This window comes from Ceratotherium simum, chromosome 4, assembly GCF_057802395.1.
Source record: "Ceratotherium simum simum isolate JZ-2026a chromosome 4, ASM5780239v1, whole genome shotgun sequence".
NCBI lineage: Eukaryota > Metazoa > Chordata > Mammalia > Perissodactyla > Rhinocerotidae > Ceratotherium > Ceratotherium simum.
In genome coordinates, this window is record NC_141903.1 from 93,413,961 (window position 1) to 93,431,688 (window position 17,728).

At 46.0% G+C, this 17,728-nt stretch overlaps 1 protein-coding gene and 1 non-coding gene across 5 annotated transcripts in view; one reads left to right on the forward strand and one right to left on the reverse strand.

The window, feature by feature from the left end:
- OCLN (occludin) overlaps positions 1-17,728 on the reverse strand; it is a 51,014-nt gene that overhangs the window by 19,190 nt on the left and 14,096 nt on the right. For all 4 annotated transcript variants that reach the window (XM_014779709.2, XM_087430225.1, XM_087430227.1 and 1 more), the window contains exon 4: positions 15,055-15,216. In XM_014779709.2, coding sequence (XP_014635195.1) covers positions 15,055-15,216 — 162 coding nt within the window. The remainder of the gene's footprint in view (positions 1-15,054; positions 15,217-17,728) is intronic.
- Positions 1,558-1,669, forward strand: LOC147917371 (U6 spliceosomal RNA). The gene has a single exon (XR_015552112.1). It is a non-coding gene; the product is annotated as a U6 spliceosomal RNA (small nuclear RNA).

Below are 17,728 nucleotides of genomic sequence, written 5' to 3' on the forward strand. Positions count from 1 at the left end.
CACTGACTCTGTAGATTGCTTTAGGTAGTATGGACATTCTAACTATGTTTATTCTTCAATCCAAGTGCATGGAATATTTTTCCATTTCTTTATGTCATCACTGATTTCACTCAATAATGTCTTAAAGTTTTCCTTGTATAGGTCTTTCACTTCCTCGGTTAAATGTATTCCTAGATATTTTATTCTTTTTGTTGCAATTGTAAATGGGATTGTCTTCTTGAGTTCTCTGTTAGTTCGTTGTTGGTATACAGAAATGCAACTGATTTCTGTAAGTTGATTTTGTACCCTGCAATTTTGCTGTAGTTGTTGATTATTTCTAATAGTTTTCCAATGGATTCTTTAGGGTTTTCTATATATCAGATCATGTCTGCAAACAGCGAGAGTTTCACTTCTTCACTGCCTATTTGGATTCTTTTTATTCCTTTTTCTTGCCTAATTGCTCTAGCCAGAACCTCCAGTACTGTTGAATAAGAGTGGTGAGAGGGGGCACCCTTGTCTTGTTCCTGTTCTCAGAGGGATGGCTTTCAGTTTTTCCCTGTTGCATATGATGTTGGCTGTGGATTTGTCATATATGGCCTTTATTATGTTGAGGTACCTTCCTTCTATACCCATTTTGTTGAGAGTTTTTATCAGAAATGGATGTTGGACCTTGTCAAATGCCTTCTCTGCGTTCAAAGCCCTATTCTTATTCAGGAGACTGCATCTGAGTTTAAAAAGACTTTCTTTTCTTAAAACCCCACTTACCACTTCTCCAGACTTGTTCCCCTTGATACCTTTAGCAGACGTTCGTTCCTACTGACTCTGGCAAACTGGGAACCGAAACACTAAATAGGTGCCTGGGCGTCCTTGTGGAGACTCCTTACTGCTGGAATGGAATGTCCTGCTCTCTTTCGTTGCCAGCTAATCCTTAATCAGGCTTTGAGTCTTGGCTCAGTACCAACACGTGGTAGTGCCACCAGCTGCTGGAGGCCCCTCCTGCCCGCCTACGTCCCCAGCACCTGTGCACAGAGACCTCCCAGTGGAGCAGCACGCACGGCAATTGGCTGCTCCCACGCCTCCTGTCTGTGGGCAGTGGACTGTCTGCCTGCCGTCAGTGTGCCAAACGCTGACCTGACAGACCACCCAGCAGGCAGAACCGCACAGGTCAATACTGTGATGCCCTTTTCAGAAATGAGGAAGCTACGGCTCAAGGGAGCTGGACAATTTTGCCCAGGACCTACGCCTGTGAGTGCTAATGCAGGATATAAGCATAGGGCTCACGGGAAAGCCTCCGCCTGGGCGGTCTCCCCACTTCCTCTTCGGGTCCCCAAAGCCCAGCACCGTACCTGGCACAAACCAGGAGCCCAGGGCGTGCTGCATCAAGGTGACCTCATTTATCACTGTTCCACTTGTGCACTGTGTCAGGTGTATAGATATATAACACCTTACCAAAGGAGCGGATCTGACCTTCAGCTCTCAGGGTTGGCAGAACTGGACTGGGCTGACCACTCACTTCTCCCCCCAGCACGGGTCTCTTATGACTTAAAGGTTTTTTATGCATATGCAACTTCCAAGGCAGTGCTTGCTTTGGCAGAACATGGACTAAACTTGGAACAATACAGAGAAGATTAATCATTAGCATGGCTCCTGGGCAAGGATGACATGCAAATGTGACTCGTTCCATATTTAAAGAAAAGATCCCCATCCAAACTCAAAGATGAATAAGAGCAGCCTTTGTCCTTAAAAGGAGCCTAGGAGTCTAGAGACAGAAGTGAAAACATTTGTAAAACAAGGAGTAAGGTCATGTCTTTCCTTTCTATGCTTCACTTTTCCTGAAAGAAGCTAAAGTATTACTTTTTCTCACAGCACCAGTGCAAAGTGAGTACAGACCTGCTGCTTTCAAAGGAGGTGGAAGGATGGGGGAGGCCTATGGGGAGGGACCAGGGTTAGTCATCAACACAAGGAGCCCTCCTGCGCCTCCTGGGATGAGAAAGGGCTTTCGCTCCACTGTTGTTACCGACAGGATCCCCAGCCAGCCCACAAAACTCGATGAGGTAGCTCAAGTTTAAAAAAAAAAAAAAAACAAACCACCATTTTAGTAACTATAGTAAATTTTAAAAGATTTAGAACCTGAGAAAAACTAGGCTTAATTCTAAACAGCAAATAGCAATTTTTCTCAAGTAACTTGAGAACAGCTCTAAGAAATCAGGGGCAGAAAGAGTGAAAAACGCAAATTAAGGAAGATTTGTCGTCTACTAAGTACAGAGGAGAAAGAGAAGACTGCGAGCCAGTCATGCCCACAACTGGAACTTCCGCTCTGAAGCAGGGGAGCCTCGGGCCTGGGCGCTGACCAGGGCTCCCCCCAGGGCCTTCCGTGCGGAGGGGACCCCGTGACGGGAGACGCTGTGGGCAGCAGAAATCCATGCTCCAGGGTCCGCCTGCCCTCTCTCAACTGGGCTCTGCTTGAGGACTGCCTGGTCCTAGTGCACCCCCACCCCACACGCAGACTTTATTAAAGGAAAGACAAGAGACACGCTGAGGAGAAAAAACTACACTTCGCCAAAGCGAAGAATGACTCGGACTCACTCCCGAGACTACATTCAAGAAGGACGAACACTCAGACCACGTTTAAGGAATATGAGTAACTGGCTCAGGGTGAGGGTGAGACACAGGAAAATGTTCCTAAGATTCACAGTCCAGGTGAGAAAGAACTGGCATGTTTCTGAAATGTCAAAATGAGATAAATCCAAAGCAAATAATTTCAAAAGATCTTCACAAGAAGTTATTACGATGAGGACAGCTTTTTATTCAAAATTTAATTATACTCAGAAATGTTCTGGTTATGTCACTTGTCAGAAAAATCTTTCTAACCAATAACATCCAACACTCCTTGGAGAATCCATGAAAACATGTCAATTCCTGTGGGGCCAAAAAGGAAAGAAAGCAAAGAGCAGCTCTCCTCCAAACCTTGCGCGCCTCACTCACGTGGGACCAAGGGGACCCACGCAATCGTGCGTGCGAGTGCCACTGGCATATGAGCAGCCTCCCCACCCTGGCTCCTGAGGTCAGAGATGGAACGAAAAGGTCAAGAACCATGCAGGTCACTTTGAAAGAAAATCTTCTCTCCCCCGAAGTACACTCTGGGGAGGACACTTCCCTCCACACAAATCCGTCTCATCCGTCATTGGGAATTAGTACAAGCAAAAAGGCCCCTGACCGCCACTCCCCATTCTCCTCCTCGTCCCGCTCCCTCCCTAGTTCACACAACACAGGAAAGAGGGTCAGGAGAGACCTGCGTCCCCTGGGGCAGCAACTGGACCGCAAGTCATCCTCCTCCAAGAAGGAAGGGAGTTCGCCTGAGTTTCTGGCACGTGCCAGGCAAAACCCCACCTTGTCTATTCCTCACCTCGGCCCAGTGAGGTAGATCATCTCTGTTTTCATACGAGGAAACTGAGCACCTAAGGTTAAATTAAATTGCTCAAGGTCACACAGAAGGTGACATGGCAGAGGGGGATCTGAACCCTGGTCCACCTGACTCCAAAGCCCAGCTCTTTCTGGCACAACAAACCACCACCTCCGTAATTTGAATATGGCTCCAGGTGCCCACCATTCCCTGCAAGAAGGGGCAACATTCTCACTGCCTAACTCCTCACCACACCCTAACGACAGGACCGAATCCATCCTGAGGGGTTTTACTAGCCCATTACAGCAGCTTTTGACATAAAATTACTGTGACTATGAGCTTCAGTCCCCAGGTGCCTTTGTCTAGGTCAGGGTGTAGGACCTGCCCCCCGCCAGGGAAACCAGGGCTTTTCCTGCTTGGTCTGGAGGGTGGAGGAAGACACCAGCCATCAGAGGGAGGAGCGCCTTTGTCTCCGCCAGGTGCCCTAGCACTACAGGTCCTCAGAACCGGCAGTGGTCCAACTTGTTTTTCCTGTTTTCTGACATTTTACACCCACAGATGCTCCCCCAGCAAGAGCCTCAAAACTGCCTCTGGAAAGTCCCCTCAGACTTTTCTCCGCCTTTGGTGGCTTAAAGGCAGACGCTCCCAGAAGTGGCAACGCCCCCAGTGAAGAGACCGTGGACCAGGTGTGAGGAGGTCTGATGATGCGGCCTGGAAGCACTGAGAGTTTCCCAGACACAACGTCCTCTACACAGAGGGAATACCGATACACACCAGCAAAGGTGAACTCCCCGAGTCCACGGCTGTTCCAGCTTTGCGGGTGTGTGTGGAGCAGCCCCACACTCCCTGCGTGATCTCAGTCACGGCCCCTGGCTCTAGAAGCAGAAACCCTGGTGCAGACAGCGTGGAACCCTCCTGTGCCTCAGGCCAGCACCCCCAACGGGTGAGCCACAAGGCACAGAACCCTCTGTCCCACAGCCATCGGGCACCACCTGGGGTTCCAGACCCCTCAGTTTACTGCACACTCTGCGCAACGCTGCCCTTTTCTAAGGCTTTTATGCACACCTTAACCCCAACGCCCGCTGGGCTCGCACTGTTCCTGTGCAGCCTGGCTCTACAGAACGGTGGCTTTCCACGTGTAGACCCCAGACCAGCATTGTCAACACCACCCAGGAACTCATTAGAAATGCACATATTCAGGTCCCATTCCATATTCACCAAATGAGAAACTCAGGGCGGGGCCCAGCAAGCTATTAACCATCCCTTCAAGGATTCTGAAACTTGCTAAGGTCTGAGAACCACTGGAGGACAACGTTTTCCTGTGTCATAGACAACTGCCCACTTAGACCATCACGCCTATAGTTACCTTAGGATCAACTCTGTTTAGTGCTGGCAATCTAGGAGTCCCGCAGACACCCGCCAGCTGGAGCACACATTCCACCTCCCTCCTCACCTTCCACTGCAACTTGCTGAACTGGCTCTCCAGGATGCCCTGGCCTGTCCACGCACTCCGCTTCATGCACAGTGGGGCTGGGACAGATGCCCCTTCTGACCTCCATGCTGGTGGGCTCTAAAGTCAGCAGATGGATAGGGCACTTCCACTTTTGTTCCATTTTGTGTCACCTGAGGCCACAGATAACAGCGAAATCTTTCCCAGGGTGAGAGCCAAGTGTACCAATAGTAGGTGGCCCATAGGACTGCTTTTACGTTCAAGACTTCTTGTACCGGTTGAAAATAAAAAGCTATTCAAGTTTCTTCAGCTGTCTAATGCTAGCTGCCACCACTGCCCTGTGCCAGCTACCTGCCCACACATCCCTGACTCCGGCACCTGCGTGCAGGGAGATGACACGCACATCCCTGACTCCGGCTCCTGCGTGCAGGGAGACGACACACACATCCCTGTCTCCCGCTCCGTGTGCAGGGAGACAACACGCACATCCCTGTCTCCTGCTCCTGTGTGTGGGGAGATAACACGCAGAGCCTGCCTACACCCTTCAGAAAAACACCTGTGCTTACCGTATCCTGGAGTAAGTGACAAGTAAGAGGAAGATCAAGTCAAACTGCACCAGCATTAAATGTATTTATATTCTGGGTTCTTGTATTCAAGCTCATCATTGCAAATAGTAACAACTACTGCTCTAGCTAAAACATACTGGGCGTTAATAAATTACGTGCTGGTCCTGACCTAAGCCCTTCAATCATTACAGCATCAGCATTTCTGTAGATGGACCCTTTATTTTCCCCATTTACACATGAGGAACCTATTAAACGAACAGACAAAACCACCTTGGGGCAAAGCAAGCATCTCCATCGGAGTCCAAGGAAACCAAAGGCTACACAGGGCCAACCACGAAGGACAGGGTCGGGGCTGCACAGTCAGGGACTCTGCCCCTTCTCCACACCCAGCTAGCTCATCTTCTCTAGCTCCTGCCTTGACAGGTCAGCGCTGGGAATGATGCCACAGGAATGCTGCATCCAAACGTCAAAGCCTGAGAAACTTCTGGAGACAAAACTTCCCAGATGTACTTAGCTTTTAGATGTCAGTATTTCCTACTTAAAAACAGGATCCTGTTTAACAAATTTCATTTACTCCTTGGTAACAATGGGGAAATGAGTTTATGGCATGTTCTCTCCAAACTGAGACTCTTCCAGGTTCTGATACAAATCATGTAGCACGACAAGAAAAGGTGCAAATTAGGGGATTGGCAGAAAATATCCATTAAGAACTGGCTGCTGATTTGTAGGGGGGACAGGCGCTTTTACCCATTCATAATCTCATTTCAGTCTGTTAATTTCCCCAATTTTACTGGCAAAGAAAACTGAGGCTCAGAGGGTCTCAGAGGAAAAACCCCAAGTTATTAAGACAAATATAATACTCGTCTTGCTGTCTGGTATGTCAGGTCTGCGCCCTCTGCAACCTCAGGTCCTCCTTCAGGCACCGCACGGGAGGGAGCACGGTTGGGATGACGATAAGGTATAACGTGGCAGCCTCCAAGGGCTCTTAGGAAATGGTGGTTCCTGCCTTCCTTTTACTGTGATGTTTTTAGCTTTGCTGCCAAAATTATCAAGCCGTGAAGCCCAACCCCAAGTCAGCCTAATGTGCTGCAGCGAAAAGAGCCCTGAGCAAGCAAAGCCCGACTCCCGTCCCGACTCGCCACGTCACCGCTGAGCCGCCACGTTGTGAGCGTGTCCACTGGCTGACTTTCCGCGTCCACGTCAGTTCACCGAGGTGACTGGAGGGCCTCCCCTGAGGTCCCATACTCCTCACAGACCCTGCTTTCTTGTACTGGACCAAAGCCAAATCAAAATTTATTCGCAGGACTTCCTGAGGCGGAGGTCCTTAGCTTCCAGTCACTGCTGCACCAGAATACTGCAGCAATCAACAAAACTCACCTCGAGCTCACAGGCTGCACAATCAACTCTTCGTATTTACTGTAGGCGTGGGCTTTTCCAAAGCCAAGTCCCGCTTATAAGTATTTACTCTAGAGAGAATGAATACTTATGTCTTGATATTTTTATTTATGACTTTCTCAAAATACAGGTTGGGGAAGGGAGACATGAACCCAAAGATTAACATGAAGTACTCATCTTCACGGACTAATGGGCGCTGGTCCCTCCCAACCCAGCTCTGGCACCCGTGGCTGAGTGGTCCCTCCACCAGCATCCTCAGTGTGCCGGCAGGACACAGCTCCTCTGACCATGGTCCCCTGCCTTGTAAGAGGTCCTGCTCACGGAGGGGCAGAAAGAGATCCAGGGAGCATGAGCCTCCATGGGAGGAGCCAGCAGAGGACTGAGGGGCACTGCAGGAGACAGCACATTGGAAGATGCTCAAGAACTCATCTTATTAAAAACTGAAATACCATACGACCCAGCTATCCCACTACTGGGTATTTATCCAAAGAACTTGAAATCAACAATTCAGAGACTTATGCACCCCTATGTTCACTGCAGCATTATTCACAATAGCCAAGATGCAGAAGCAACCCAAGTGCCCATCAACAGATGAATGGATAAAGAAAATGTGGTATATATTTATACAATGGAATACTACTCAGCCATAAAAAAGACAAAATTGTCCCATTTGCAACAACATGGATGGAACTTGAGGGTATTATGTTAAGTGAGATAAGCCAGACAGAGAAAGACAAACACCACATGATTTCACTCATATGTGGAAGATAAACTAACACATGGACAAAGATAACCGATTAGTGCTTACCAGAGGGGAAGGGGATTGGGGGAAGGGGCGCACGTATATGGTGACTGACAAATAATAATGTACAACTGAAATTTCACAGTGTTATAAACTATTATGACATCAATAAAATAAAAAAATTAAAAATTAGAGAAAAAAAGAAACTCATCCTAAGCTATTCAAATTGCACTCTAAGTTTAAACTTGGTCAGATGACCACAGACATCAAACTCAAGGGGGCAATTACAATTAATTCATGTGGTCCACACTGTCTGCAGGGCACCCTCTCCCCATGCCACACTGCCTGCGGGAACTGCTGTGTGCCGTATTATGTGAGGAGGAACCTCCCCCTGGGTCACCTGACCCAAGCTGACTCAGGCCCTCCCCAGGCCACTCTTAGATGAAGCACTAATACGAGAAACTCAGCTTTCTGCCTGTCTTCTGGGAGAGAAAGGGAAGCCGACCGTGGCAGAGAGAGGTCAAGAAGGGAAAGCAAGTCGTGGGCCCGGAAGTCCCGATTTCACTTGTTCGTGATACACGCCTCCCCCTGCCCTCTGGGACTAAGTTGTGTCAACTCTGTCTAGGGTTTCATGAGTTACCACCCCAAATCTTGCAAACAAATTCCTCTTTTCACCTGTGCTAAGTTCTGTTTCTGTCAACCGTAACCAGGAGAACACTAATTCACGCAACATCTAAGTTCCTTCTTTTCTGTGTAGTCAGCTGCTTTCCTTCCACTGTCCCCAGACAAAATAATACAGCCCCATTTTATAGATAAGGAGACTGAGGTTCAGAGGTTCATCTGTCTGCCAAAGAGAGCGGGATCAGGACTCGAACCCAGAGCTCCAGGGCCCAGCACTGTTGCCCCCCACCAGCAGTCTCCAAACCAGACTTCCCTGACATACGTATGGTTAAAAGTAACAGGACTGATCAGTCTAGAGTCATAACACAGGCAGAGACGCTGGAATCCACCCCATACTCCACCTCCCCAACACAGAGCTGCCACTGGACATGGAGAGCGAAAGGAAGGGGACGGCCAATCCCTCAGGCTACTTCTCTACACTGAACCCACAAGCGGAGGGTCTCCCGCCCATAGCAACGCACACACCGGCAGTGCCTGGTTTTCAGCCTGAGTGTAGAAACGTGACTCAGAGCAGTGGGGAGGAGGTCCGCTCAGATGAGAACATCTGAGGGTCCCCGCTCTGATCCCAAGGGAACCCTTAGTTGATGCCCAGCACCGAGAAGCACGTCAGTCACACAATCAAGAGGTGGCAAAGGGAAGGAGCCTGGTCTTTCTAATTGAAGTGGGAAGGCCCTTGAGACAGCTCACCCCGGGGCAGGTGGAAGCGGGGGGCTGGGAGGGTGACAAAAGAGTAAGGAGACAGACTCAGTACTGTAATTCGTGCGTGGGATGGTGGGTGTTCACTGCGAAACGAACAAATAAATACAACAAGCAGGCTGTGAATGGACCAAGAATGGGGATTAATCTATTTCAGTGCACCTGAAGTGCAATCAAAAAATACAAGAGAAAAAGTAACCGTGCAAGTTTTCCCTAAGAGGATGTTGGCATGGGCACGCCCACCTGTGGTTGTTGTCCTGACTCTGTCACCTGCGGCGTGACCCTAGGCATGTGAATACAAGAAGCTTTCCGTTAACATAACAGCAAAGTTAACGTCAACATCCATTTTCTGCATTTTCAAAGAAACTACCATATGCTTATCATAAGAAAATGACTTACTAACTTTTTAAATAATTATTCTCAGAATGGGTTCACGGAAGAATAACCAAAAGACGACTTTCACCAAAAATGTAAAATTTAAGAAGATAAAACCTCAGGATGACTGGTTGGCCATTGGAGAACAAAATTAAGTTAGATCTCATCTCATACTGTAACAGAAAAATAAGTTTCCTGGTCTGAACGAAGTACGGACTTTAGTAATTATGTACCAATATTGGTTCATGTGACAAACGCACCATACTAAAGTCAGATGTTAACTACAGGGAAAACTGGGCGTAGGGCATATGGGAACTCTTTGTACCATCTTTACAACTTTTCTGTAAATCTACACCTATCCTAAAATAAAAAGCTTATTTAAAAAACTGGATTGAGGTGATGGCTACACAATGCTAAAAGTTTATACTAAAAATCAGTTAGTCATATACTTATAATGAGTGAATTTTATGATATACAAATTATAGCTCACTAAAGCTGTTTTAAAAAGTTCCTAGGAGTCTAAAGGTCTAAATTGAAAAAATTATAAAATCAAGAAACATAAGAGAGGAACTCTACACCATCAACGATAAGAAAAAGCATCATGAACTGACATATATTTAACTCAACCCTCTGTACACATTTAGTCCACACAGAGTAAAAAATAAAATAAAACTTTAAAATACAGAAGAAACTATAGAAGACTGTTATTTAAACCTTGAAGGAGGGTGTGTAAGACTTTCTAGGAACAACACAAAGAAATAGAGAAGCCATAAAGAAACAGATGGAAAAATGTAAGTACCTAAAAAACGAAAACATGACACAAAGTAGAAGACCAACAACAATCTGGGAAGAAATATCAGCAACATATAACACAAAATGTTACTATGCACAATATGAAAAACCCTACAACGAGTGAACAATCCAGAAGAAAACTCAGCCATGCTATAAAGTCAAGTGATTTAAGAATATAAATAGCATATGCAGACATGCTTAATCACAATATTTTTTAAGTTAAAATGAAACTCATTTTCACTTATCAGATTGACAAAAATTAAAGACTGACAATGCCCAGAGCAGGAGAAGACATTGGGAAACGAGCCTTCTCGTACTGTCAGTGGAACCCAAGAGTCTTCAAAAACAAGGCAATCTGGCCTAGTACCTAACAAAATTTAAAATGTGCGCACTCGATGACCACCTCCAGAAATCTATTTTATACAAATACTACCAAGAGTGCATTAAGACACGTGTCGGGGGCTGGCCCTGTGGCTTAGCGGTTAAGTGCGCGCGCTTCGCTGCTGGCGGCCCGGGGTTCCAATCCCGGGCACGCACTGACCCACCGCTTCTCCGTCCATGCTGAGGCCGCGTCCCACATACAGCAACTAGAAGGCTACGCAGCTATGACATACAACTATCTACTGGGGCTTTGGGGGAAAAATTAAATAAATAAAAAATTAAAAAAAAAAAAAAAAGACACGTGTGGGAATGTTCACTGCAGTGTTATCTGTAACAGCAAAAACTGGAAGCGTGAAAATGCTGATCAGTAGGGGAACGAGCCACGGTATATCCATACTGTGTAATACCGAACAGCTGCTAAAAGCAATGAGGTAAATGTCTGTGGAGTGAGACTCAGAAATGTTCACAATACAAGGCGAGTTTTTTAAAAAGGCAAACTGCAAATAAATATGTACCTTATGATCCCTTTTCTTGGTTAAAAAAAGCACCCAATTATTAAAAATAACATCCCATTATTTATCACGTGCAGGCATTATTCTAAGCATTTTACAAATATGACCTCATGGTAACAACCCTAGGAGGCAGGCACGCTTCAGAGACGGGGAAGCGGAGGCAGAGATGGATGTGAGAGCCCTCGCCCACCTCACACAGCAACAGCCTGGCTGGATTACAACCTGGCAGTAGGGCTCTGGTCTCCCTCTGACACCCACTCTGCTGCTGAATCACGTCTGTGACCATGCACACGGGTGGAGCCTGAGGTGGGGGTGCAGGGGTGGGGAGGGGGCATCCACTCTACGCCAATAAGAAGTACTTAATTTCAGGAAAATTAAATTGGAGTGAACAAGGGAGCGAGTCTTAGGATGTATGAAGTCAACCATTGTATAAGAACAGGAAAGGCCTAGAAGGATATAAACCTGTCCGTTAAAAGTTATTAATTGGTGGGGCCAGCGCCATGGCTTAGCGGTTAAGTGCGCCTGCTCGGCTACTGGCGGCCCGGGTTGGGATCCCGGGCGTGCACCGACGCACCGCTTCTCTGGCCATGCTGAGGCGGTGTCCCACATACAGCAACTAGAAGGATGTGCAACTATGACATACAGCTATCTACTGGGGCTTTGCGGGGGAAAAAGGAGGAGGATTGGCAATAGATGTTAGCTCAGAGCCAGTCTTCCTCAGCAAAAAGAGGAGGATTAGCACAGATGTTAGCTCAGGGCTGATCTTCCTCACACACACAAAAATAAATAAATAAAATAAAATAAAAAGGGGTAATTAGGAAAGCTTTTATCTTGCCAAAAATAACAAAAATAAAAACAGGTGCACACTGACAGACGCAACCACATGAAGGAATCTCGAAGACACTACGTTGAGTGGACACAGAAGCACATGGTCCAGAGTTCCATCTATAGAAGTTTAAGAGCAGGCGAAAGTGGATGACGTGAGGGAAAGGAGTTGCCGCCCTCCGGGGGTGCTGGCCGAGGAGAGGCCGGGCAGCCTTGGACTCGGGCATGTTCTCATCTTGATCTGGGTGATGGCTGCACAGGCACGTATGTGAAAATTCACCGAGCCACACAATTAAATTAGTGCGCTTAATGCACTGCGTGTGTGTGGGTCTACATTACAGGTCAACAAAATTTTTTAACAGTACCAAAAATGTTTCTGAGGAATATTTAATGATGTGATAACAGGCCTTAAATATAATGTTAATTCAAAAAAGGTAGAATTTTACACTGATAGGGAATATACTCATTCTTCTGATTTAGAATAAGAAGTAGGAGGAGGGAAAAGGATTAAAGAAAATACAGCAAAATGGTAACTTGGGGGGGCAGGATTTTCTTTATACTTCACTGTATTTTCAAAATTCTCTACAGTTACCAGATAAATAAATGAATTATATATATATTTTTTTAATCCAGAAAAAGTACCAATTAGATACGGGGTTTGAGGACACAGAAAAAATAGAAGTCTGCAAATTTAATTACAAGAACCTTTAAACATTTAGAATACAACAATGTTGGTACAAACTTCAGTGAGTGACTGAATACAAAGGGCCAGGTTAACACCCAACAGTGTGCAAACTCAGCCTGTTTATTTTACAAAGTACAAGATATCCAGAAAGGGGAGGGGAAAAACAACCCTAGAAATCCTTAGGAAGCCAGAGCAAGCATTGTGCTGGGGGTTCAGAGACAGGAAATGAGAAGGCTGCACGTTCTCTCACCGATAACATAGAAGGGCTGAAACCTGCTTAAAACCCTGAAGGCTCAGCTTTCGAGGCAGCTCTGCTCTGGGGGTTCTGATCCTAAAGATTTTAAAAATCCATGAAAGGCAGTAAAATTTAATAAGATAATGAATGTCTAGACCCACCCTAATGCGTAGGGAGGAGTACACTAATGCTCAGTTGCTAATAATTTTTCCTTTAGTTTTTCTTCCCCCCCAAACTATCCATCACTAGCTATGTGAGGAGTACCTTGTCTTGGTTCTCCACAATTAGAATTCCAAGTTTAATCCTCACTTAGCACAAGTAATTAACTCTAGACTCTCTTCTATTATTTTAAGTGGAAATTATTTTTATGATATTAATTTCTAATGACCAAAAGGAAGAAAAATCGTGAATCCACTCCACTGCCAGGCCCTGCAGATGCCGTGTCCACATCTCCACCTGGGCAGTGACTGACCGCGAGGACACTCTGCACCAGGCTGTGGACGTAACTGAGGAAGGAGAACGTGGTGCTGAGCTCAGCAAAGCAAAGCTGCACGGGTGAGGGGCGAACCGAAGGGAAAGTAAAACGCCAGTGGCCAAAACCGCCTCCAACAGCTGACCTCAAACAGCCTTTCTTAGGTGTTTCCATTGGGGAAATGAAGGGAAAAAGAAACAAGGAATTTGCAAGTGATTGAGAGTCGCATAAAACAGCATCCTGCTCAAAATCACACGTCTGCTATTCGACAGAGGACTCTTTAGTTAAGTTTCATATGACGAAACATTTATTACTACAGAGAAACTATGAGGCACACGTGAAACAGCCTGCAGGCCGGCTATCCGACTCCCAGGGACTCAGCGGGGAGGAGGCAGGATCAACAGGAGGCGTTCCTTTTTAAACGCGGAGTCCTCGAAGCTTCATCACCACCACCAGCACCTCCATGAGCTATTTTGGCTATCTTCTGTCAAATTATCAAGAGCACCCAGAACTGAGTAAATCCCACGGCAGTAAAATCAGATGAGAGGCCAAGGTTCACGGGGACTCGGATACCACTGGCACCGGCCTCTCCTGAGTCAGTCTTTCTTTAGGCTCTCGAAACCTTAAGTAAACAAACCCAACAGCCAGTGAAAACGGACACACCCAGAAACTCTCAGCGAAACACTGACTTCACAGTTCACAACAGGCTGTCCTAGTCCACCTACAGCTGGCCTCGCCCGGAGCTCAAGGTGGAAAGAAAACACTCCCGAACACCCCCACGCCGGAGGAGGAGGAAAAGAACCAGCCAGCTTCAAGGGAGGGCAGGACAGGAACCGCAGTCTCAGTGTCACACACACCACCTTCCCATTGTCCCAAGACTGCTGCTGTTTTTGCTCCTTAACTAACTACAAAAAGAATCCATCGACATGTCCAGATTTCTTCAAAAATCAGGCATTTCTGAAACTAAAGGAGCCTTCAACGTGACCAATGTCTTTACTCCGACCTGACCAGCAGGACTGCCCTCAGCCCACTCCACTCCACTCCCACTGGCCAAACAAACCTCCCAGCAACCAGTGTTTGGATTCTCAACTAACATTCCTGGCACGAAATCAGTCTGCTCAAAGAAACCTATGACGGCAGCTTCCGTCGCTGCTCCCGGTAGCCTCCCGACAGGAGTTCCGAGCAACAGTCTCCCTCCCAACATCTCTACAGACAGGCCAGGCATCGTCACACGAGTGGGATGATATTTTGGAGAGAGGGACTTGCAGGGTTTTCAGCAAATCACATCATAGAGGAAGCCACCTTCTGCTAGGATCAACAGTACACACAAACAAGGAAACTGCTCTCATCTCTCTGCCTAATGAGGCAGAGTACCTTTCATTAACTACTTTAATGAAAGTAGTTCACAGGTAAATGTAAGTGCAGAATTAGTCACTGTGATTTGCCAGGCTGTTATCCAGGTAAAAAGTTGAAAGGTCTCCCACCTGCTACCTACCACCCCAACACACCCTGCCAATCCTGCCCCAAGCCGGCCAGCACCCTGGGCGCCGGGCTTCCCTCCAAATCCACAAACAGGAAAATAAGGGGGGAGGGGTGTTTCTGTTTTCAAAGGCCAAGTTCCTTTTCCACATGATTCCTTTAGAAGCCACTTATTTTCTGTGCCTAGATCCACTTCTTTTTAACTTGTAGTGAACCAATTTCCACTCATCCCACCTTCTGGGTAAAGCCCAAGGCCGGAACTTTTGCACCATACACAGAAAATAACTCTAAAAACAAGCTTCACGAAGCACTAAAACTCAAGTTTAGAGACAGAAACCTGGGCTTTACTAAAAGATTGGAAGTCTGCTGATTTCTTTAACACTTACCCACTCTTCAACATTGGGGGGCTGCTCATCATATACACGCTCCTTGTCCCACAAAATGTTCGATTTGTCATACCGGTCCATCTTTCTTCGAGTTTTCACAGCAAAGAAAATCATTAAAGCAAAAGCCACAATAACCATGAACCCCAGTATAATGGCAATGGCCTAAAAAGAGATTAAAGATAGTGACATAATTAGACCTTATTGCTGACTTTGTCCCAATCCACCCTCCACAAATACCCAAAGCCCTACTAAATACCTGTGATTTAACTGATATAACGCTGATACAAATGGTTACATTTTAGAAATATAAACCCCAGCCCATCCCCATTAGGCTAAGGCTAGCAAAACACACACACACACCTCGATTCAATCCTCAGAATGTGTTTGTTAATGCCAGGTACTGTCATCACCCCCATTTCAGAATCACAGAAAACTATTCCAAAGCTTGAGCACCGAGGGGTTGTATTTTTATACCCTTATGAGAATGACCAGTAAACTGACTCAATTGTTGGCATACTTCTATAGGGCCTGAAAAACATTATTCTCAGAAGTAGCTTTAAATACCCACTCATGTTTATAATCTTGTTCATAACACCTGCTTGGCAAGTCTTTTTACTGAATGTAAATTTCGGCCCAGAGAGGACCTGCCTTACCACAAATTACACAGACATGATCTAACCAAGCCATAAACCAGAGAGAATGCACTCATGGCTCATTTAGTCAGGCAAGTGTCTGTTTTTGGAGTCTCTTGTGTACTTACTAGAAAGGGCCCTACCCCTGGCGGTCCTCCCATGTCTGAGAGGGATGTTGAGTGGGACGCTGGTCCCGGGTACCAGCTGGGGTTGAGGCAGGTACCAGGCCTCTGCCCTGACGTCCGCTAATAGGTCACACGAAGCTCTCTGCAGCTGTCTAACAGCGATATTCTTTTGCCAAGAAAACAGGTTTCAAGCAGTAAGAGGGTGAAGAGGGATGGGGTGTGGTAAGACAGGAGTACCAACCCTCACCCTGCTTACCACACATACACCTGAATGTCAACCACAAACATTCCGGAAACCTACATCTGCAGGGAAAATATTTCAGTTTTCAAAACAACGGTCATTACTAGAGAAGATCTAACCCCAAAAGAGCAACTCATTCAGGTAAAAGAATGGGAATTCCTGAGTCAGTGTAAGGAGAAAAACAACAAAGGAAAAAATGATTAGTAACCCAGAAACATTTTCTTAATATAATTAGGATGACTCATGTCACTGAAGGCAGGGTTCTCAACCCGACCTGCACATTTGAATCACCTGGATGGCTTTTAAAAATCCTGACTTACACCCTAAAATTACAAAACACTTTTCAAAGAAATTAAAGAAGACCTAAGTAAATGGAAAGACATCCCATGTTCATGGATCAGAAGACTTAGTGTAAAGATGACAGTACTCCCCGAATTAATCTACAGATTCAATGCAATCCTTCAAAATTCTAGCCGGCTTTTTTGCAGAAATTGACAAGCTCATCCCAAAATTCATATATAAATGCAAAGGACCCAGAATCTAGCCAAAACAATCTTGAAAAAGAAGAACAAAGTTGGAAGACTCCCACTTCCCAATTTCAAAACTTACCACAAAACTATAGTAACCATGACAGTGTGGTCTTGGCCTGAGGACAAAAGTATGGATTATGGAATCAACCCGAGAGTCTAGAAATAAAGCCTCACTTTTATGGTCAATTCATTTTTGACAAGGGCATGAAGACAATTTAATGGAGAAATAGTCCTTTCAACAAATAACACCAAGACAACTGGATATCCATGTGCAAAGAATGTTGGCTCCTTCTTTACACCGTGCCCAAAATTAATGCAAAATGGATCACAGACCTGAATGTAAGAGCTAAAATTCTAAAACTCTTAGAAGAAAACAGGAGTAAATCTTTGTGACCTTTAATTAGGCAAAGTGTTCTTAGACACGACACCAAAAGCATAAGCAACAAAAGAAAAATTAGACCTCATCAAAATTGAGAACTTTTGTACAAAGAACACCATCAAGAAAGGGAACAGAGAATGACAAAATGGAGAGAAAATATTTGCAAATCATATATCTATAAGGGACTTGTATTTAGATATATAAAGAATTCCTACAACTCAATAAAAAAATACAAATAGTCTAATTAAAAAATGGGCAAAGAGGGGCTGGCCCAGTGGTGTATCGGTTAAGTTCGCACACTCTGCTTCAGCAGCCTGGGGTCTGCAGGCTCGGATCCCAAGCGCAGACCTATGCACCACTTATCAAGCCATGCTGTGGCGTCGTCCCATATAAAGTAGAGGAAGATGGGCATGGATGTTAGCCCAGGGCCAATCTTCCTCAGCAAAAAGAGGAGGATTGGCAATGGATGTTAGCTCAGGGCTAATCTTCCTCACAAAAAACAAAAAAATCAGGGCAAAGATTCTGGGGCCAGCCCGGTGGCGTAGCAGTTAAGTTCTCACGGTCCACTTTGGCCGCCTGGGGTTCGCTGGTTCAGATCTTGGGCATGGACCTACGCACTGCTCATTAAGCCATGCTGTGGCAGCGTCCCACATACAAAATAGAGGAAGATGGGCACAGACGTTAGCTCAGGGCTGATCTTCCTCAGCAAAAAGAGGATTGGCGATGGATGTTAGCTTAGCGCCAATCTTCCTCACCAAAGAAAAGGG